This window comes from Nuphar pumila, chromosome 3 (assembly GCF_984573655.1).
Source record: "Nuphar pumila chromosome 3, dmNupPumi1.hap1.1, whole genome shotgun sequence".
NCBI lineage: Eukaryota > Viridiplantae > Streptophyta > Magnoliopsida > Nymphaeales > Nymphaeaceae > Nuphar > Nuphar pumila.
In genome coordinates, this window is record NC_143251.1 from 52,039,487 (window position 1) to 52,062,372 (window position 22,886).

The 22,886-nt window shown below is 35.0% G+C and overlaps 1 protein-coding gene across 2 annotated transcripts in view; it reads right to left on the reverse strand.

Annotated features, from left to right (window-relative positions):
* Positions 1-12,512: 12,512 nt before the first annotated feature.
* Positions 12,513-22,886, reverse strand: part of LOC149842885 (glucose-6-phosphate 1-dehydrogenase, cytoplasmic isoform-like) — a 32,612-nt gene continuing 22,238 nt past the window's right edge. For both annotated transcript variants that reach the window (XM_089999505.1, XM_089999506.1), the window contains exons 10-16: positions 22,365-22,436; positions 22,017-22,164; positions 18,372-18,467; positions 15,798-15,868; positions 13,906-14,021; positions 13,121-13,166; positions 12,513-13,037 (exon numbers count right to left, since the gene is read on the reverse strand). In XM_089999505.1, coding sequence (XP_089855631.1) covers positions 12,870-13,037; positions 13,121-13,166; positions 13,906-14,021; positions 15,798-15,868; positions 18,372-18,467; positions 22,017-22,164; positions 22,365-22,436 — 717 coding nt within the window. In that variant the 3' untranslated portion in view covers positions 12,513-12,869. The remainder of the gene's footprint in view (positions 13,038-13,120; positions 13,167-13,905; positions 14,022-15,797; positions 15,869-18,371; positions 18,468-22,016; positions 22,165-22,364; positions 22,437-22,886) is intronic.

Here is a 22,886-nt window from a genome sequence, read left to right on the forward strand (position 1 = left end):
CCACATGTTGCATACCATGCATAAACCTTCCAAAGCATGAAATATCTCTTCATGCATTCATACAAGCAAATCATAGGAAGCACAATTTATGATGATTTATTTATCATCGTATATAAATTAATATTCAGATGGATGTGTAAATAATAATTCAACTTCTATTATTTTAACATATTATAATTAAGCAATATATGCCCATTTTAAGATATTAGAAGCAATATGCATTAGGACTAAAGCTTAAGCCCTCATATCCAGATTCAATTTAGATATGCACAAGATCCATAATCAATAATTGTTGTTGTTTTCTTTTTCATTACCATTTGAATATGCAAAACATTATAAGCCCATTTATTTTCTAAGGCTTTAATTAGATATGATAATGAGCAACCCAACCACAAGCATGTCACAATATAAGTGTAGATTCATTACCAGATCTTGAAGAAAAAATATATATCCAAATTCATTAAACTTTTATGGGTCAATCACCAAAACTGACTTGTGATGTTATCGCTAAGTCCAAACATGACCCATAAAGTCTTCATGCATGTTTAGATAGTTCAAACAAAACCATGGGTCATATAAGATTTGACCGAAGTTCAAATCTATTAGATCAGTGAATCTTTTATATTCCAGTATTTAGACCTATCAACTAAGACTAGACACTTGACCCATAACATGTACCATCCATAAAGCTATTTTAGAATCTCATTGTGTTGTAATTAATTAAAATAACCAAATCAAGACATTCAAAACAGGCTCAAAACCAAATACAACACTTATATAGATTTATATCATGGGTCTATTACTTATTTAAATTTATGCAATATTATGGGTTTGTACTGATTATTTATCAAGTTCATTCTCATGTTTAATCATGGGTCACTAGGATTTGACTATAGTCCAAATCTGAGTCTTAGGTTTCAAATCTGAATGAATTTATACAACATCCATAATTAAATCTAAATATATCTAACATTATATTATTCAGATCCACCATAAAAACTATACCAATACTAAGTCCATACCATAAAGCCATCCAATAAGGACATATATCAAGATCTCTATAGTTACTAAATAATCTTGGAACCACATAATGCTAGTTTGGATCAAAATTTACCCATAATAGGTAGCGATCCAATCAAAATATATTTTGATCCAAAATATACTTTGAGTTTTTTGTCAATAATTGTAAAGTTGAATCTCAATATTCATATCCAAAGTTGGATTACCAGACCCCAATCAAAAAATACCCACAAATTCATAAGTATGATCCATTCACATATGATAATCAATATAAATTCAAATCATTGGGTAAATAGTTAAAGACTTACCTTGATATCATGCAAGCAGTAGTCATCATACTTGTCCATAGATCCCGCATTGATAATTGGTCTAATTTTGGTCTTGGTTCCACTAGTTCAAACTAGTTTCCAACAAGTCCACTCAATCCAATCTATTTAGTTGAATCCAATCTAGTTCAACTGTATCTTTGACCTTGTTCCGCTTGATCACTAGTACTTAAATCTAATCTAATTTGATCTAGATACATTTGATCTATATCCATGGATCTGATCCATTGCTATTATCTAACCTATATTGAAGCATCAAATCCAGTTCAATGAGGCGCAATCCAAATTTGACCCAATAAACTTGACAGATCTGATATCTTTTGAAGATCTTGTTTGATCCAAGTATGTTTGGTAGATCTATTAAGCAACCAACAAAGAGTGAGACACCATATGGATCATCCACAATCCACATGAGTTATAGTTGTCACACAAGGTTCCAAGAGGTCCATCTAATACTAGTTTGATTAGACCTGAACTGAATAAAGGCTTTGTGAATACATGGTCCACTCCGAATAGGTTTGATCCTAATTGGTCAGTTCAACCATAATTTGTACCTTGATCTTGAACTTCGATTGTTTTCTCAAAAATCGATCGTGCTTATCAAATCTTATTCTAAGTAGGTTTTTTTCAATTTGGACCCAATCACCATAAATATGACTAGATTCCATCTAGTCAATCCAATGCAAGACTCATACAAGTCTCATACAATATTCTTGGTCCAAACAAAAAATGCTAGCTTTGATGTAGTTAATACGATTATGGATCATCAAGTCATTGAATCCATTCAGATTCAACCAGACCCAAATGCAATTATGGACTACCAAGTCATTAGATCCATTCATATCCAAATAGATTCAATCTAGTTTGATCCACTCAAATTTAATCTGATCCAAACTGGTTTGATCCACTCAGATTTAGCCAAATTCAATCTGGTTCTTTTTACATTTTCTTTTCTTTCTTTTTCTTTTCTTTTTTCTTTCTTTATTTTTCTCTCTTTCCCCTTCGCCCTTATTCGTAAAAGGGGGTCCCAATTAGGGTTTCCCCTTTTACGAAAGAGGAAAAAATGATAAGGAGAGAAGGGGAATGACCGTAGGAGTGTGGCTCATCAGCAACCGATGAGACCACACCCCCTCTACACCACCTCCATCTGCAAAAATCAAGAGGGGAAAGGAGGAGCAACCACCAGAGAGCTCTTCGTCGGTGATCTGCAAGCCTCCGCTTGAGCACATCGGCCTCTCAGCTATAGGCAAGTCTTTCCTCTGCTGCACCTTCATTATTTATGGCTCAATCTTCTACAACAGTCAGATAGTGGGAGCACAACGACTTCTCTGATGCCTCACACTGTGAGCAACCGAGAGACAGAGAGGAGCGGTGTTGACTCTTTGTGCTCCTTATCAATGATAAGAAGGCCTCTGATGTGACTGGACATAATCGATAGGGAATGGAAGGAGGAGCAGTCGAAGAGCTCCTCACTGATGAGCCCTCCCTTTTATAGTGCCTACAAGCTCCTTGCTAGTGAGCCCTCCCTTCTTTGACACTTGCAAGCTCCTCGCTGGTGAGCCCTCCCTTTTGTGGTGCCTGCAAGCTCCTCGTCTGTTTGTGAGAGTAGAGGGTCCTCCTCTTCCTCCTGCCTAAGCACGCTAGTGCTCCTTAGGTTTGCTATCTCTCTCTTCTTTTGCATCTCTCTGCCCCATATCACTGACCTTTTTCACAGTCAGCCATATTCTTTGTACTTGAGGGTTGGATCTGCAACAGGTAAATTTGAGTCATTGACAACATATCTACCCCCTTGCTATACGATTGATCCATTCCTACCTGATCGAATTTGTACCTTGACCAGTAGATCGGTTTCCATTTCAGCTGATCTGACCTTTTGTCGATCGATCCATGACTTTTTTGATCGATAGTTTTGATGATTGATTTGTGCCTATACCAGCTGAATCTGACCTACCTACTGACAGATCCACTCCTCCATTGTTTGATCTGAGCCTGTATTGGTTGAATCTAAACTTTTGTCAATGGATCTGATCCTCTGTCGACATATCAACAACCTAATTGATCTAATTCTAATGTATAGCAACTGGATCCACTCTTCCGCCAGTCTATCTATGCCAACATTGACTAGATCCGCTCCTCTACTGGTTACTCCAAGCCAAAATGATATGAGCCCTAGCAGGTGGATCTCACCTTCTATTGGTCAATCCAATGCATGTTCTGACCGATATGTTCCTCTCTTCGATGCATCCAAACCCACACCATTCAGATCTGGCTTGTGACAAGCAGATCTAAGCCTTTGATGGTCAGAATGACAAATTTAAGCCTTTACTGGTTGGATCTATCCTCTAATTGGTAGATCCAAGCCATAGGTTGTCAAATGTGTTCCCTGATTAGCATATTGAGTCTCTGCTGGTCTAATTTTTCCTTAGATCTGCAGATTTGAGCCTCTGTTGGCCCTCTTCTCTTCAAAGAAGTGGATTTTCACAGTAGACCCATTTGATATGTGAAGATGCACCCTTCAAGGTAGAGCGCACCGGCGAAACTAAACCCAATTGAACTGAAAACCCTATCGAGAATCCTAACAATGGGATGCCTCAGGCTATCATCTCCAATCACACCAAGTTGCCATCATCGTCATCACAATTGTCTATCTGCCTCTTGATGCTCTTGTGATTGTGTGATCAGCTCCTTATCCCAGCCTCTGTTGACGAGGAGAGGGCAGAGCTACTCATTTAGGTTCAATTGGATCAATGCCCCGATGCTCTGATACGAATGTAGGATTCTCTTAGGTCCTTATCCCAGATATGGTGAAGGGTTATCAGATAATGGGACACATGCGCTAGGAGTGGTCCACACACTCTACCTGATTGAAATATTCTAGCCCATCTCTAAGTGTGAGTTTCTTCATAATTCTCCAAAAGTGCTCAAAGATGGCTTTATTGTATGTTCTGCCATAGCCATGGTCTTGCATTCAACAATTAAACCAAAATTAATATTCATATTAATCATGCTTAATTGACCTAATTATAATTTATAATGAACCCACCATACAATGGCTCTTGGAGTTCCTCTAGTGAGACCCTATGGCCATATCTGAATTTCATACCAAGATCCAACATAATAAGCAAGTCATTGAAGAAACCACACTTAGAATTGGAGACCTGACAGCATTAGTCTTAATTGGATGGTGATTGGAGACATTGGTCCTTCCATTAAATGTGATTTCTTCGTTAAGCAAGTCATGTTTGAGAAAGTTATTAATTAATGGGTGTTTCTATGGTGTACACACTTGATTTATATAGATATAAGATCCAAATGCAAAATCTAACTTTTGAATCACGTTTAACATATTTTATTTACTATTTACATGTGTTAAAATTGACTGAAACATGATGCCTTATACCATTTTTAGACCACTCTTATTTTTATGAATCATGAGCCATTGATTTTCACTATCTCAAAAATAGGATCTTATGATATATTATACATGATAAAATCTTCTAATATAGTGAATAAATAATTCCTAAATACATCTGAAAGGTTAAACCTACCATTTGGTGGCTAGATCCATACTAACAAGAGTGTGTATCACCATATGGTATCATAGTATAGAACCATGTTCTATTTTCTATTAATTAATATTCAAAATCACTAAATTTATTCGGCTATATTATTAATACTACATAAGATAGAATTCAAGAGTAGTGATGTCAATGGATCATATATGTTTGATATCATACCCGATCCCAAATCTAATTAGCCAGATTTGATGAAGAAAACAAAATCTGATTCAAACTTGGTATAAGGCTTTCATGGCCGAATCTGATGGATATATGCTTTTGATGAATATTTGAATCTGATTACATATATTTTTTCAGTTTTAGTATTAGCTTTTCACCACCTGAATCTAATTAGCCAATATCCCATTAGTAGGATTTGATATTGGCTACACCTTACCTGAATCTGAACTATTTACATCCATGCTCAAGAGCCCATGTTTCTTTATTCTTCTTCTTTTGCCTTTATATCTCCTCACAATGTTTGACATCATGAAAAAAAAAATATTTTTGAAGAATCATTATTCATTTAAAAAAAGAATAAGTACATTTAATGACATGCTAATCAAAATTTAATTAAGAATTAAGCACCCAAACCTGCCAGGTTGGGATTCACGTTCTCTTATGTTAGGTCAAGAAAATGAAATGAAAAATGAACGTACTTTAGGACAAATTTGACATATTTTTCAAAATGCCTTATAATTTACCAAATTCGTCAAATGGACAATTTTGTAGGTTCTCATTTTTTTTGGATACTTTTACCCCTCTAGCTGCGAATTTTTGATTTTTGCAGGTCATGATGCTAAAAGTTGATGGACTTGCAAAACTCATCAACAAAATTATAATTGATATTACGATATTGTAAAAATTATTGCAAAATTTCATAAAACGTAAAACTCGTGAGGGGTATCGCAAGTCACATTGTGAAAATCTTTTAAGTCTTGCGAAAATCATTTACCTTGTGAAATTCCCAAAGAGTATCACATGAAGTATTGCAAAATTACTAAAAACTTGTGAAAGTCCTATATTGTAAAATTTCTAATGAGTATCGCATCAATATTGCAATTTTTTTTTTTTACAAAATTCCTATATATATAAATGTCGCTTCATTTCTCAAACCTTATTTGCATGCAGATGCCCTGTTTTTGACCTAGGGTTCTTTTGGTTTCCAACCGGTAGTCTCCAACCCTTTCGATGATATTCTGACGATATTTTATTATTTTACAAAATGAAGTCCTTCATACATTTTGTATCTATTTCATTCTTTCACAAAATGAAGTCACTTATACATTTTGCATCTATTCCATTCTTTCACAAAATGAAGTCACTTATACATCACATTCATTTCATTCTTTTACAAAATGAAGTCGCTAGTACATTTTGCATCCATTAAATTATTTCACAAAATGAAGTCGCTCAAACATTTTGCATTCATTCCATTCTTTTACAAAATGAAGTCACTCGTACATTTTGAATTTTTTCATTCTTTCACAAAAATGAATTTGTACATACATTACATTTATTTCATTCTTTTACAAAATGAAGTTGTTCATACATTGCATTCATTTCATTCTTTTATAAAATGAAGTCACTCATACATTGCATCTAGAGAAAACATAGTATGTGCAGAGGTACTCCTATTTCTTCGGCCTAAAGAATGTTGGATTTCATTGCATCTTTGATAGGGAGAAAACACAATATGTCATTGGTTAATTTTGTACTCTGTGTTTTTTTTTTATCACACCCATACCATGTGATCGAACGCTAACTCTGAGATACATCAACTCTACATCATCATCATCATTCAATACATCTTTAAAGAAAACTCATATGTATAAGTACAAATTTTTCATTCTTTCATAAAATAAAGTTATTCATACATTGCATTTGTTTCATTCTTTCACAAGAATGTTGTTTCTCACTGCCTCTTTGATGTGAAGAAAACATAGAATGTGCATAAGTACCTCTATATCTTCAGCCTTAAGAATGTAGTATTTCATTGCATATTTGATGGGAAAAAATACATAATACCATTGTTGATTCTACACTTTATGTTGTTCTCCTGATGTTTTCTTTCCCACCCATACCATGTGTTGAACAAACATTAACTATAAGATACACCGAACAATGATAGTGAGATACGTCGAGTCTATATCATCATCTAACACATCTTTGAGGCTTTTACAGTTTATTAAAGCAAAGACTCCTATCGATTCTACATCATCATTCTTCACGTTCTCTATTTTCAGCTTATCAATTTTTATACTCATGAACAACTCACAAACTTTTGGTTTCCTATCCCACCCATACTATAACATCTCAGTGCGAATGCTTTTAACGAAAAAACTTAACTTCGATGAAGTGTCATCGATCTTTTCACCACCGATACTTTTATCAGAAAACCTCACCATCGATGATGTGTTGTCGGTCTTCTCACTGTTGATATGCTTTTACCGAAAAAACTCACCATCGATGAAGTGTCGGCCATGATTTTACAGAAAAAAACTCACTGTTAAGTGTCACCCATGCTTTCAGGGTTTTTCACTATTGGTGAACCGGTGTCGATGAACCTTCATTAATAAAGGATTTTTGCAAAGACAGAATATCACCTAAATATCATCGGAATGTTGCTAAAAGGATTGGGGACTACTAGTTGGGGATCAAAAGAACCATAGGGTTGCAAAAATAGAGCATCCACATGCAAATAAGGGTTTGAGAAACAATATAGGAATTTCACAATAAAAAAGAATTTTGCAATACCGGTGTGATATTTCTTGGGAATTTCGTAATATAGGATTTTCGCAAGTTTTTAGTAATTTCATAATACTTCATGCGATACTCCTTAAGAATTTTGCAAGGAAAATGATTTTCTCAACACTTAAAGGATTTTTGCAACCTGACTTGCGATACTCATGAGTTTCACAAGTTTTTTAGAATTTTTCAATTAGAATATTGCAATATAAGTTGCAATTTTGTTGACGAGTTTCGCAAGTCCATTGAACTTTAGCATCGTGATCAGTGAAAATAAAAAATTCGCAGTTGTGAGGGGTAAAAGCATATAGAAAAAATTGAAAACCTACGGAATTGTTAGATTTTGTAAATTATAGGGCATTTCAGAAAATGAGTCAAATTTGTCATACAATACAGTTATTTTCCAAAAATGAAAGCCCAGACCCGACCCATGTAATTTAAAGATTGTATAGAGCATATATTTTCACTTAAAAATATATATGTACATACACCTGGGTTAGCCGCGCGTATCGAGTCGGATATCTAGCAAACATCATAGCACATACTCAAAACACATGTTACTGTGGTTGGTTTGGATTGAACCGAATAATATTCTGGTCACCAAAGTTTATTCCCAAACCCTAATATTAGGTTTTGAGTTAGGTCAGTAACCCGATACAAGTCCAACACATTGACAGCCCATCCACTAGAGTGAGATGCACTCTTCTTTGGGCTGGCCTGCTAAGCTATGTCACAGCGACATGCCATTTTTGGTGTGTCCTTATAACATGAGCAAATAGGCTAACATGGATACCGGCACATACAATCATTATTTTAATAGTTTTAATATTATTTATTTAAAAAAAATATTTTTATTGTGTCTCAAAATTATGCATTTATCGATCTTATACTCTTGTTCATGTTTGACATGTCTTTGACCAAGCCACCTAAGGAAGCTATGCTTATGGTCATATTTGATTTGACTTTTACTTTTTAAATTAGTTGCTAAATGTATTGATTAGTGACCGTTATTTTTACCATTAACATTTAATTGAGTTGGCCGTTATCTATTAGGATATGATTGTTATTTATTTGTGATCTTGGAACATTTTTATTTGTAACTGTAAGACATTTATTCACCAAATGTGATGGTGTAGAGGTAGGTGACGTTCATAGTGCATGTTGAGGTCGTGTTTAACGCCAGAAAACATGGCTAAGCAAAGTTGCAATCAACCGTGTTGCGCCAAAGAATTGATCCTAGTGAGACCATTGTTGCTTTAAAAATAGTGCTTATATGTGTGCTTCTAAGCAAATTATTTGATTGAGTATATATATATATATATATATATATATATATATATATATATATATATATATATATATATATATATATATATATATATATATATATATATATCAGCTATTTTTTTTAACATTTAAAATATCAAAATATAATTTATTGATTAAAAATTAAAAAGGTTTGCCTCATCGTGTCTTATTTTCAGAATATGTATATTTTTTGATTTGTGAGTCAAACTCGTGTCATGGGTCTTTTGTCCATGTATCTTTGTGACATAATTGCTAGGTCTGACTCAACAATAGTGAGTAAGGTGGTTCAGTTGGGTGTGCGTCCTTTCTTCCATTTGTCCTTGGGCAGGCCTGCTTAGGGATGGCAGTGGACCGGGGCGGGGGACAAGGTCTCCACCCCTGACCCGTTTTAAAATCTGAACCTTCATACTTGCCTCCATTCCCGCACGGGGATGGATTTTAACCTCCATCCCCCGCCTCCATCCCCGTTTCATGTCCTCCATCCCTAGTCCAAACGGGGGTGAGGCGGGGCGGGGGGCGGTTTCCCCTTAGTCTATAGTCATTCCTTAAAGGACTGGGGGTGGGGCGGGGTTAGACCGGGATTGGGACAGGGGCGGGGTGGGGAAAAGCGTAAGTCCATCTCTGCCTCCATCCCCGCACGGGGATAGATTTTAACCTTCATCCCCGCCTCCATCCCCGTTTTATGCCCTTCATCCCTGGTCCAAACGGGGTGAGGCGGGGCGGAGGCCCGTTGTCCCCGGGTCCACTGTCATCCCTAGGCCTGCTAAGCTATATCACAACGGCATGCCATTTTGGGTGTCTTTGGTGACATTGAGCGAATATACTGACATGGACATTGACACGTACAGTCATTATTTTAGTAATTTTAATAATATTTTTTAAGATGTATTTTTACTATTAAAATATCAAAAATAATTTGTTGACTAAAAATTAAAAAACATTTGTATCCTCGTGTCCTGTTTTCAGAACATTTTTTTTTATTTGTGAGTCAAACGCATCGCGGGTTCTCGTGTCCACGTATCAATGTGACATAGCTGCTAAGTCTGACACAACAATGGTGAGTGAGGTGGTTCAGTTGGACTTCTAATCCAGATCCGACATATTTTCTCTGACGCAGAATTTGAAATGATGTCTGAATGTGTAATCAACTCAGATTGATGTGGTTGTAATTTTCTTGGATATCCCGATCAATGGCAGAAAATAGATCCGTCAGAAAATGTGAGTCATTTGCACATTCGAATCTGGATTCATATCACTACTTCACACATTAAAATGGTTGTCGCAAACCACTTCCTTTTTACAGATCCAGTATCACAATATAAAATCAATTCTGGGTTCAACTCTACCTCATCTGATCTTATTCGGATTTGGATCTGGATACAGGTTGTTGCTGAAATTTTGATTCAAGTTCGGATGATCTGCACTGTGCAAGATTCAATTGTACCCCCTACTCATGAAAGAGTGTATTATGGATACAACAAATTTTAAGCCCTTTCGGATCTGACCAGGAAAACAGGTCCAATCTGATTTTGAATTTCCAGATCCGAGAAGGCAAACTATGAACTGGATTTAGGTTAAATAAAAGTTTTTTCCCATTGCCAACTGTGCCTACCTTTGAATCTGAATAGGCCATATTTAGCATGTAGGATTCAGTAACACCAACATCTTACCCGAATCCAACTCTCAACTTAGATGGCATGAGCTGATCTGGACCTACGCCTCTATCGGGTCGAAGCCATTGGGCAACTGTCTGTAACCAAATCATTAGTCAACCAAACAAGATGGGAAAAACAACAAATAATTAGAACTTGAACAGGACCTATTAGAAAAGGGAAATTTTCAACCGCCAACAGAGTGGCCAGATCCATGAAAAGGGTCCAAGTGCACTGTCTTGCGATCCATTATCCAAAATTAGCCTAAGAGAAAAAGTAATAACCGGATCCAAATGTAAGAAACAAACCCTTGTGATAGATAGAGTGCATGTTGTAAATATGCATAGGCAAAGATATATGTTTGGGGTTATTAAAAAATATAAGATTATAAATAATTAATCAAAATGCACTTAAGAATTTTTTTTTAATAGTCAAGCTGAGGTTAGGCAGACCCCCACCAGTTAAAATGCACTTAAGAGTCTTACCAATAAAGAATAAGATAAAAGACCAACGGTTCTGACGATCTGGTAGGACAGTTGCAAGTCAACATGTAATGGGACGTTGCAAGTTTGAACTCCACTGTTGTATGGGTGGTTGAATAACTGCCTAATAGTATGCACTGTCCACACCACATGTACATCAGGAGGAATCAATTTTCTATATATATATATATATATATATATATATATATATAAGAATTGAACATATTAGGCCCTATTTCTCATGCTCAATTTAGTGAGAATCAACTCTTGGATCATGATTTTAGACGGAAAAACATGTTTTTCTGAAGCAAGAAAATTTGATATCTTCATAGGCATTGATTTTGGATCAGCAAAAAAACCTGTATATTGGTCAAATTTCGGCGATCCAAAAGTAGGCTCCCACTTAACAAAATCTATAGATCACATTTACCATGTTAGATGTGAGAAAAATACTTAAAATTATGATTTTTGAAAGGGCCTAATGAGACCTAACTAAAAAAGGGCCTAAAGAACACATTAATCATATATATATAGAGAGAGAGAAGTGAGTAGCTAACTCCAGCAGCCTATCGCAAGCGAACGGGGTTTTTTTGTGTTGTTTTTCCCAAATCTGACTATACAAATGTGTTCCACATGGTCGATTTGCTAGAAAACGGTACTTGGATCATGTTTTTCAATAATATTTATAAAAAAAAATTATACCATTGGTTTTCAAACCTTATAAAACTCTGTGTTTGGAATTGAATGATGCAGGGGTCCATTCCATAAAATTAATTAGATTCGAGAAAAACGTGAAAAGGAATCCTCAAAAGCCCTGTAGGCAGCTACTCTCTCTCTCTCTCTCTCTCTCTCTCTCTCTCTCTATATATATATATATATATATATATATATATATTTGGTGCCTTTGAAGGAACCAAATTATATGAAACTATCAAGTGGAAAATCATACAATCAAGCTTTTATCAACTCAATCTTACCATACATATGTGTTGACAGTTTGCTAAGGATCAAACCTCTTACCATACATATGTGTTGACAAAGGTTTGTTTGCTAAGAATCAAACCTTGGATCGTGTTATTTTCATTCAAAACTATGATTTTTTGAGTCATGAAATTTTAGTGCATTGCCATTCATTTTTTAAGCCCGCTTATGTGTCATAATCATATGATTCAAAACTCATTTCCCACTAAACAAATAGATCACATCCATAAGATTTAATTTAAAAAAAAAAACTAAAACCTATGATTTTTAGCTCAATAGTTTCATATAATTTGGTTCCTTCGATAGCACCAAATATTAACCCTATATATATAACACAACTAAAAAAAATTGTTTTTATCTTGTTAATATTGCCATAACATATGGTACTTTCAAAACAGGTGACATGTTGAAAATGTCATACTTTTTCAAGAATGTATCTGCCTTCGAAAATGTCGAGATATGATATTTTCAAAACATCACCAATATTTGTCGCATAGCTATATATGTGACTCCAAAAATTCATATATTTTGCCTAGAAGCATTTCACACTAGATGCATTTTTTTTTTGAAAGGCAAGCTGGGGTTAGGCAGACCCTTAACCAGTTATACAACAATACCATGGGATTTGAACTTGCAACGTCCCAACACAAGGAGACGTGCACTAGCTGCTCCTACCAAACAAGAGGTCACACACTAGATACATGTACATGCATACACACTTACAAACTTGTTGACATGCACATGAAACAGACAGCATAAGAGTTATATGTCTGTGCAACGAAACACACTGACTAATCACAGGGTTGGTGGCACCCAGACATAGCCATGAGTCTGCACGTAACCGGCCTTCTCAAGTTGCTTATCTGCTTCATCTGGACCCCGACTTCCCACTTTGTAAGGAATTGTCTTGACTTCCCCATTATCAATTCTATGTAGCAAAGGAGTAAATATCTCCCAGGCCGCCTGAAATAGAGAGCCCATTAGAACTGTTTCTGAACTAACCTTCCTGAGCATCATTACCAAATCAAAAGAAGAGCATAGATTACCTTTAACTCATCCCTGCGGACGAAATGTTGCTGGTCACCTCTTATTCTGCAAGTATCACAATGAAGTGCCACATCTCAATGTGAACAAGTCAAAGGCTTAAACGGCAATCTGACTACTATACTACACCATCAAAGCATCTTAAATGCAGTACTTTTCAAAACTTCACCATTTTGGCATGGACCACACACACACATACACATCTTTGTGCATGTGCATGTATGAGAGAGAGAGAGAGAGATTTCTTTTTTTTAAATGTAATATTGGTGTGAAGCACTAATAATGTTTGCTGGCATGCCTGCTCATTTTAAAATTCATGAATGTGAAGATATTCCTCTCATTCTTGTGTTCATGCACACGTGTGTCTAAGTGCAACATCATCCATGTAAGTAGTTGAAAAAAATGAAGTAAACATGACAAACATATGCAAATGAAAGTATAATAAACATATAACTAGCACATGATGATGACTGAACCATAATTACAATTCTTTATACAATAAAATAAGTTATTGCAGAACGGAAACACTGAACACAAGATTATCATGAAAGGTCCTCACTAGTTTAAATTTTACATGGATATGATGGCTTGTGACCGTATGCCTAACTAATATTAAGCCACACAAAGAAGATGCAAGAGACAAGCTCAATCACTTGCTATCTTCTTAACCAAGTTAACCAGGTTGTTTGAAACTTGCATTCAGTTTGTACCATTTCACACCCATAAAGGTTTGCAGCAGTAGTTGTCCCAATGGAAAATAAAATAAATATAGAAGTTTTGAGCATACGTGTCCAAAATTAGCCTTTCATATGCCTCAGGAATTGCAACCTCTTGATAACGTTGCCTGTAAGATAAGTCTAGCTCACTCTGACTGGTTGACATTTCCAGTCCAGGTTGCTTAACCTGCACAGACGGAACAGGCAGTCAAGATTGTATGACAGGCACAAATCTTGCCTTATCGCCACTCAATGCAATCATCAACACAATTAAGATACCAAAGTCTTCAAATAATTTTGACACTAAGAAAAGTTTGACACCCTGATCTGGACCTAGCATGTCAACGTAAATCCTTCAGTAAATGCAGTGAAATAGCCTCTAAACATTTCAAAGTTCGGTTGCTAAAATCAGATTTTCTTTAACTAATTAAAGTGTTTCAAATGAGTACATCTACTTTATGATATGGCATGATATATAATTGGAAGAAAACAAAAGCAAGAAAAGTTCTAATTTGGACAGCCATTGAGATCAATAGCATCATCAATCACTAGAAGTTGTCATACTTTGGATAAATAGGCCCATCCACATAAGATTCTTATGATCAAATAGGTAATTTTGTTAGTATGGCATTTAAACTTATCAAGTTAGGTCCTTGTTTTAATGACACAAAAATTGGTGGATGACTAGAGTGGTAGATGATACGAGATTCATGCATCAAAGTTTGAATATATTATGTGCACACGATCAAACAACAAGAATATAAGATAACAGATATCATTCAGGGGGTTTTCTAAACATTATATAGAAATACAAGTGGCAGGGATATTGGTCAATCAGCATTATTTTCTTAATGTGTCAAACTCAGAGTTACCGGAAGCTTCTTAGATAGGTGGGAAGCTCGCTTTCCAGAAACTCGCTTCAGAAGTGCGATACTCCTCACTTCCGAAACTTGATGAGAACCTCGATTCCCCAACACTTCTCCTATGATTTTCACACACTTCATATATTCTTCTTATATATTCTTTTATGTGTTTTCTAAAACTCTTCTCACTCACTTTCACGTGCTTTATCTAAATTGGTAGTCATCATTTTTAGATTTTGTTAAAAATGTAATTCTTACACTAATTTATTTTAATTTTTATTTGTGTTTCATTTTGATTCCCATTCAATTTTTATATTTCTTGTTTCATTCCTCGCTTCCCGCTTCCTATACATTTTAAAATGCATCGCTTCTCGCTTCCGCTTCCCGTATCGTTTCCCGCTTCTGCTTCCTAGTCTAGCAACCTTGGTCAGACTTGAACCTGGATTGAAGGAAAACCCAAACTAGGTAAAGTTTACTTGATGCAGCCTATGATAAAATCCAGAACAAACTTTACATGTACAAATTCATAAATAAGGATGTATCAATTTGGATGGATCCATCTATATCGATGACCTTGGCCCTGGTCCAGATTTTGTCCATATGAGGTTCGTTCAGATCCATAATAGGGTCTGGTATGGATAATATGATTTGCATAAATACACCTGATCTTCCCTATTAACTAATTAATAAAGTTAAATGAAAAAGAAAATATGAGATACACAGGCACCTTCAAATTCAATATATGTTGAGCACAGTACACTGAGAATTGGCAGAATTCTTGTGTAAACTACTGTAGGCTGTACGCAATCCTATGAAATTATTTGTTGTGTGTCCTTTGTTTATAGCTTTTCTATAATAGTAGACAGAGATTTATATATCATAGCAATTGAACGACATTATTCTAATAGATATATTATGAGATAGAGTTTGATAATGCAGCAGGTTGTCAATTATAAACAGAATAGAAGTCTTGGTTCATAGCCAAAAAAGTCATCCTTTCAACATTTCACATCCTAGAACACACGTATAACAGAAACATGATCGCCAATATGATGCATGGGTTCGATACCATAATGAAGCTTTCAGGATGAACAGCTTACTGTGAGTTTCATGTACATGGCCTCGGAAGGTTGCAGTCGGATAACAAATTCATTTCTATCTTGCTTTTTCTCTGCATCAAGCAAGCATCAATAAATAAAAAGAAGCTAATTTCATAACCTGAATTTTCAAGAATTTAAGACAAAAGTGAATGAAATTCAAAAAAATAGACTAAGGTCACCAAATTCTAAAGGAAAACTATGACCTGTTGCACACGCACAGATTCAAAGATATGAAGGTCATGAAAGAAGGTTTGAAGAAATTGCATTAGAACATAAGCAAATTGACAGTTGAGATTCTGTTTATTGTCTCCAAAAGTGTTTATCCATAGCTGTTTTGGAGAGGAATAAAAGTCCATTGCTCTTGGGTTGCAGTTTATCTGTTATGTTGCCCTTTGCAACTCTTCTAGTGCTAAGAAAAAAAATTAGTACTCACACTGTGCTTCTTCAGTGGGATCAAGACGGTCACGATGTTCATTTATTTTTTGCCTCATTCCCAGTTTCTTGTCTCATTTGGTGCCACATCACCATCTGAAGACAGTAAATTCCATAAGCAAACCATCAAATTCAAGTATTCAACCCTTCCCTCCCTCTCCTCTCCCAACGCCAAAAACCGAAAAAAGAACAAAGAAAAAACTAGTTACCGGAAGCTTCTTAAGTAGGTGGGAAACATGCTTCCTAGAAACTGGATTCGGAAGCACGATACTCGCTTCCAAAACTTCATGAGATTCTCAATTCTTCCATGCTTCTCCTATGCTTCCCACATGCTTGGTCCATGCTTTCCTACAAGCTTTCCTATATGCTTTTCTCACGTTTCTTTTCATGTTTTTCATGTGCTTCCTCTCACGCTTTCACTCATTTCCCATGTGCTTTCTCTAAATTGGTAACCATCATTGTTAGATTTTAACAAAAAATTAATTCTTACACTAAAAAATCATGAAAGATAAGAATAGTCATTTTTATTTTAGTTTTTATTTGTTTCTTGTTTGATTTCTATTCAGTTTCCATATTGCTTCCTTGTGTATTCCTGTTTCTCTCTTAAATTGATTCCTCGCTTGGGTGTAGTGAGACGCAAGAAGCATTGGTCTGTATAAACACACTTTAAGCATCATCAGAAACAACCTTATATTTATGCATAGTTTATAATGGGTTATACACAGCCATAGACATCCATTGATCCACTTGCCAACTCCATGAAAGTCATTCCCATCTCCTCACTTTCCTAGTCTCCTCAACAAACTTCTCTTCATATCATCATCCTTAATAAATTCCAATTCAGACGCTTAGGACAGTTAGGGTGCATAGTTTTTTCACATGATCCATGTCATAGGAGGTTCTTTATCCTTTTTTCCATAGTTTTGCACCATAGAATATATTCTTTACTCTTAACGGTAATTCTATATTCCCTGTTGGAAGCTAGAGCTAATCGATCTTCTCATGATTCTATTTATCATATTATGTATGATCAGTTCTACTCTTGTTTTCTTCACTTCTCTTGTACGACACTCTAACCAAAAAATATCTTTTTTTTAAGTTTTCTAAAGAAAGTTAAATTTGCACTAGATTGCCCCAATTTCAACTTTAGGAAGTGTTAGATTATGTTAGGCTGTTTTTCATTTCCAGTGAAGGTCTAACTTGAGCTCAACCACAAACCAAAATCCACAGGAAGTTGGCCAGATAACCTACTGCTTTAATAGTGAAAATTAATTGCATTGAAAAGGAAAAAAAATTGAGGCTTCTGTTAAAATATAGCTATATATATATATATAGCTATGTAATAGGCAATGCCCATCAGGGGATTTTTTTGTCCTTTTACCCTTGTTATAGTGTCTGTCCACTAGGGACAAATTTGTCTTTTTTTTGTTATTTTATAATATTGTTTTTTATTTAATGTAGGGGCTCTATGGTCAAAATACCATAGAGTCATTGGGATTGCTCCTAATGGCTATATTTATAGCTGTTGGGAGCTCCCCAAGGCCATTTAATATGTATATATAGGGGTGTTTACCACCCTTCAACCCAATTTTTTTTTAAACATTTGTTAAACAATAAAGATATTTTTTTTATGTTGGTGGTGTTCTATTGATTGGCCTTTAGTAGCCATTGTATGCACTTTTGTGCTTTTGTGTTTTTGTATTGACTTTGCCCTTTGTATTGTCCCTTAGTGGACTTGTATTTGTGCTTAAGCACATTGCATTTTGCATTTCCGCTTGTTTTGTTACAGCTACATCATTAACATGAAAAGTAGTCTGATGAAGCTTCTACTAACATAAATGTAAGTGGAATTAGGTGAAGATGCAATAGATGAGGGAAGAACAAGGAAAGTTTAGACCTATAAGGCCACTCTCCACAGATGCAACTGGCATGTTGGTTGAATTTCAATTTGAGGTACATAACTAGCAAAGAGTGTGCGGCATTACACAAATTAAAGTGCCTAGAACTCATGCCAATTTCAACATTCTTAGCAAGGACTGATAAAAAATAAGGATATAAAAGTCATACAGAGTAATGATAATCAGGATTAAACTAAAAGTCAATGAAGTCATATAAATGAATAAAGAATGATGAATATCATACTTCTGAATATGTTGCCAGGAACATCCTTGAATTGAATGCGGATTTCTGCTTTCCTTGAGTTTAATGCTTTTCCTGCCTTCAGTATAAAAGGAACACCTGCCAATAATCTAGATTAAGTTAAAAAACTTGGAAAGTATGGTGTCTATATCTGCAGAACAAATTCAAAAAGAAAATTTTGGGAGCTATGTAGTCATGTAACAAGTTTCACACATGCCACTGAATCAAAGTTAACATCAACAAGATAGAGATCTTAAAGGCTCCCTTTGGTGTCACGTCATCTGAAGTATGAGGGATGTGCATGTGTGCAGGTAGTGTATGTTTTCATGCATGCATGCACATGTGTGTGTGTACATGTAGAGGTGTATGCATGTGTAAATGTGGACAAAGGCATGCATCAGCAAAGGATAAGATACTATAAAAGTAAATCACATTTAAGCTGACATTTCTTGCATGGCCTCCATCATACAAAGCGCAAAATACATGGTAAACTTCCAAGCCAATGTGATCTACTTTAGGTAGTCAGAGATGGATGTGCATTACAAAGTGAAATTCAGTACTTGACTTATCATCACTCTTCAATCATGTCATATCATGTCTAACCTAATTTGCCATGAAACTGCATCAAAAAGCAAGTGTAAATATTTGACATGGTCGTAGTTTCCTATCTTGACTTCAATTTCATCAATGTTCTCGCTAAAACTGTGAAAGGGACTCATTGTTAGTGGTTAGCAAACACATAGTATTCATCCATTCAAAATTTTTTGAGGGTGAGTTCTAAGGGTAGGATAAAAAACAGCTGAACATTTTGAGACAATGAAATTGTCATAACTTACACTTTTCAAATCTTATGAAGCAGCTCCCCAAATATCATGAAACTTGGGCACGATAGAATCAAATATAAAGTAGGCAGGATAATGTTAAATTGTATATATATGTACACACACACACACATATATATAGAGTGTGTGTGTGTGTACATGCATGTATGTATGTATATGTATCATAGTCACAAATATCGGTATCAGCTATATCTTGGCGAGGCTATTTCTCGCGATATTATATGTTTGGTGACAAATCTCAGAAAAATCTTGGGGCTTAGAAATAAATATATATATATATATAAGAAAGAAAATATCATGTTTAGATAATAAAATACATATATAATGAAAGAAATAAGTCAAAAATGCAAAATAAAGAAGAAAAACACATTTAAGATATAGAAAATAAATGAAAAAGTAACAATAATTGATAATATCGAGATATTATCATGAGAATATCACGATATATCGTGATAATATCAAATTGGCAATATTTTCAAAATATCATGATATTTTACCTATAATATCATTTGCTGAAAATACAGCGATAATATCGCAATATTTTGAAAATATCACTGATATCTATGACTATGATATATATATATATATATATATATATCTTTTGTACATATTTTTTATTTTCTTGTATTTGTTTTATTTTTATTTTTTGTATTATTTTTAGCTAGATTACTAGCCATTAGAACTAGTCTAACGGCTAGAAATCTAGCCGTCTAGCCATTAGACTAGTCTAATGGCTAGTTGGGGCTCTCTTGTGTGTATATAATATATATTGGAGACTCTTTCCCCTTGTAAATTATGCATTTTTTGTGCATTCTACTCTCAATAAGATTAATATTTTTTAAGCGTTTGTGTGTGCTATCTTGACCCTTAGTGGTTGTAGTGTTTGTGCTCTTTGTAGGCTTCTTGCCATTGTGCCCTTAGTGGCTTATTGTGAACATTTTTTGGATTGTGATCATGATCTTCGTGCCAATAGGACTCTCTTCACGGTGGTTGATTTCATTAAAGATAACCACATGAAATTGTACAGGTGGCATGATTTCAAAAGGTATTGTGCACAAATTTGATTGTTTCACACAGCAGCACGTGATGTAACATGCATTGGGAAAACACTGTATTTGTACGGTGAATGGTAGGTGCACACCAGGTCAACAACCTCTCACTCAATCTGAACCTAAAGATGCACTCAGCATGGTTTGTTTGCTAGGAAACAGACCTTAGATCACATTTTTTTCAAAGTAAAATCACGAATTTTTTGGTAGTAAATTTTGTATACATTGTAAGCCATTAAATTTTGAGCCCTTCCTTCTTACACATTGCAATCACATGACCCAAAACCTGACTTTCCTAAAGAAACTATGTAGATCACATCTGTAGATCTTGTATTGGACAGTCCAATGTGGGTGCATATAAGTGCACATCCACCAACATAAATATATACAGGGCCATTAGAATATGAAAACTAGTGTGTGAACCACATTTACCGGAAGCTTCTTAGGTAGGTGGAAAACTCGCTTCCCGAAAACTCGTTTCGGAAGCACGATACTCCTCGCTTCCGAAACTCCATAGGAATCTCGATTCCCCCACGCTTCTTCTATGCTTCCCACACACATGGTCTATGCTTCCTATATGCTTTTCTCATGTTGCTTTTCATATTTTTCATGTATTTTCTCTCACGCTTTCATTCACTTTAACTGTACTTTCTTTAAATTAGTAACCATCATTGTTAGATTTTAACAAAAAATTAACTCGTTTACTGAAAAATCACGAAATATAAGAATGATCAATTTTATTTTAGCTTTTATTTGTTTCTCGTTTGATTCCTATTCAATTACCATATTGCTTCATTTTTTTTAATATTTTGCTTTTAAATTGATACTTCGCTTCCCGCTTCCTATAAATTTTAAAATGCTTCGCTTCTTGCTTCCGCTTCCCGTATCGTTTCTTGCTCCCGCTTCCTAGTTTGGCAACCTTGGTGTGAACCAAGATTTTCATGGGTTTTTTTTTTCCTTAAATCTGACCGTACGGATGTAATCTACATGATTGGTTTTAAAGGGACTGTATGAAATCTACATAATTGCGATGCATAAGTAAATTTTTTAAGGCTTGAAGATCGATGGCTTAGAATTTTTGTAAATATTCAAGCATCCAAAAATCATGTTCCTTTGTAGAAAAAGCATGATCCAACAGTTGATGCCTAGCAAATGGACCACACTGAGCACATCTGCAGGGTTGGATTTGCAAAAAACGTGTCAGAAATGCCTAATTCACACTTCAGTTCACATGTTTCCAGTTAGCACACACACACACACACACACACACATATGTATATATATATATATAAGAGATAAAACATTTTCTTTTCTTTTTCGAATTGTTCAAATTTTTTATGAACATTATTTCACATTGAGCTTCAAACCTGATTTTCCTATTGGTCTTTTGTAATTAAACAAGGAAGCCCCATAGGCGAAGATATCAAAGTTCTCATGCAAGAAAATAATTTTGATGAAGGATAACATTTTATTTATTGCAACTTACACATAATTCACAAATTATTTGACTGAGAGCTTTATTTGTTCTAATGAGAAACCGGAAAAATAGTCTATATGTACATATCTAAGGTCATCATTTTGTGCTTTCTGAAGATAAGGAGTATTAACCTCAAGTATACCTGACAAATCAGAAAAGTTTTCCCTTACACTTGGTTTTTTCCCTTCGGAAACCCTTATTGACAGATTGCACATAACTGTCTATCTTGTAAAAAGCATGCATTACTTATAGTAAAACAATTTAGATAATAAATCCATACCTTCCCATCTTTCATTATGTATTTGGAGAATCAAACTTGCAAAAGTTGGAGTATTAGAATTTTTTGAAACTGTTGGATCATCCTTGTATCCCTCATACTGTCCAAGCACAACATCTTCATCCTCTATGGGCAAGACTGATCGAAGAACCTGGAATACATCAGGCCATGAGATGGGGCATGCCTATAGCAAACTTCTTGGAACATACAGAGCAAATTTAGGCATGAAAGAGAAATAGAACCGACTCAAAGAGATGATTAACACCTTGAACAGAGGAAACAAGTACATGCAACAAAGGGTTCATGATAAGAATATGCATTCATTGATAATATTTGGAGAAGATTACAAACCTTCACTTTCTCATCTCGAATATGCTCAGGTTTAAGTGATACAGGCTTCTCCATTGCAACTAAACAAAGAACCTGAAATAGCAGTGAATAAGTATTAATAAATTCTAGTTTCCCCAATAATTATGAGAGTGTAGACAAATAAGGATAATGAGTTACAAGCAACCTAGGCATGAAGAGCATGAACCCAATGATGAAACACCAGGAAATTTTGATGCAAAGAACCAAGTCGCAACGTGAATGAAGTTTAACCATGGATACGAAGTGGGCAGACCCCTGGAGTTTTAACTACATATGACAGACATCAAAACTCTACCAAAAGTTGCAGTTTAGCTTAATATTAGAAATATAGATATATTAATAGAGTCCTGTCTTAAATGTTAACATAAAAAACAAGAAGCCAAAAATCAAATGTATGATCAAAACTGTTTAACAAAAGCAAATTATTTGGTTACAGTGACAATGTGTAAAAGGGGTATTTGTTAAATTGTATCACATCATGTATACATATATTTATATATAGAG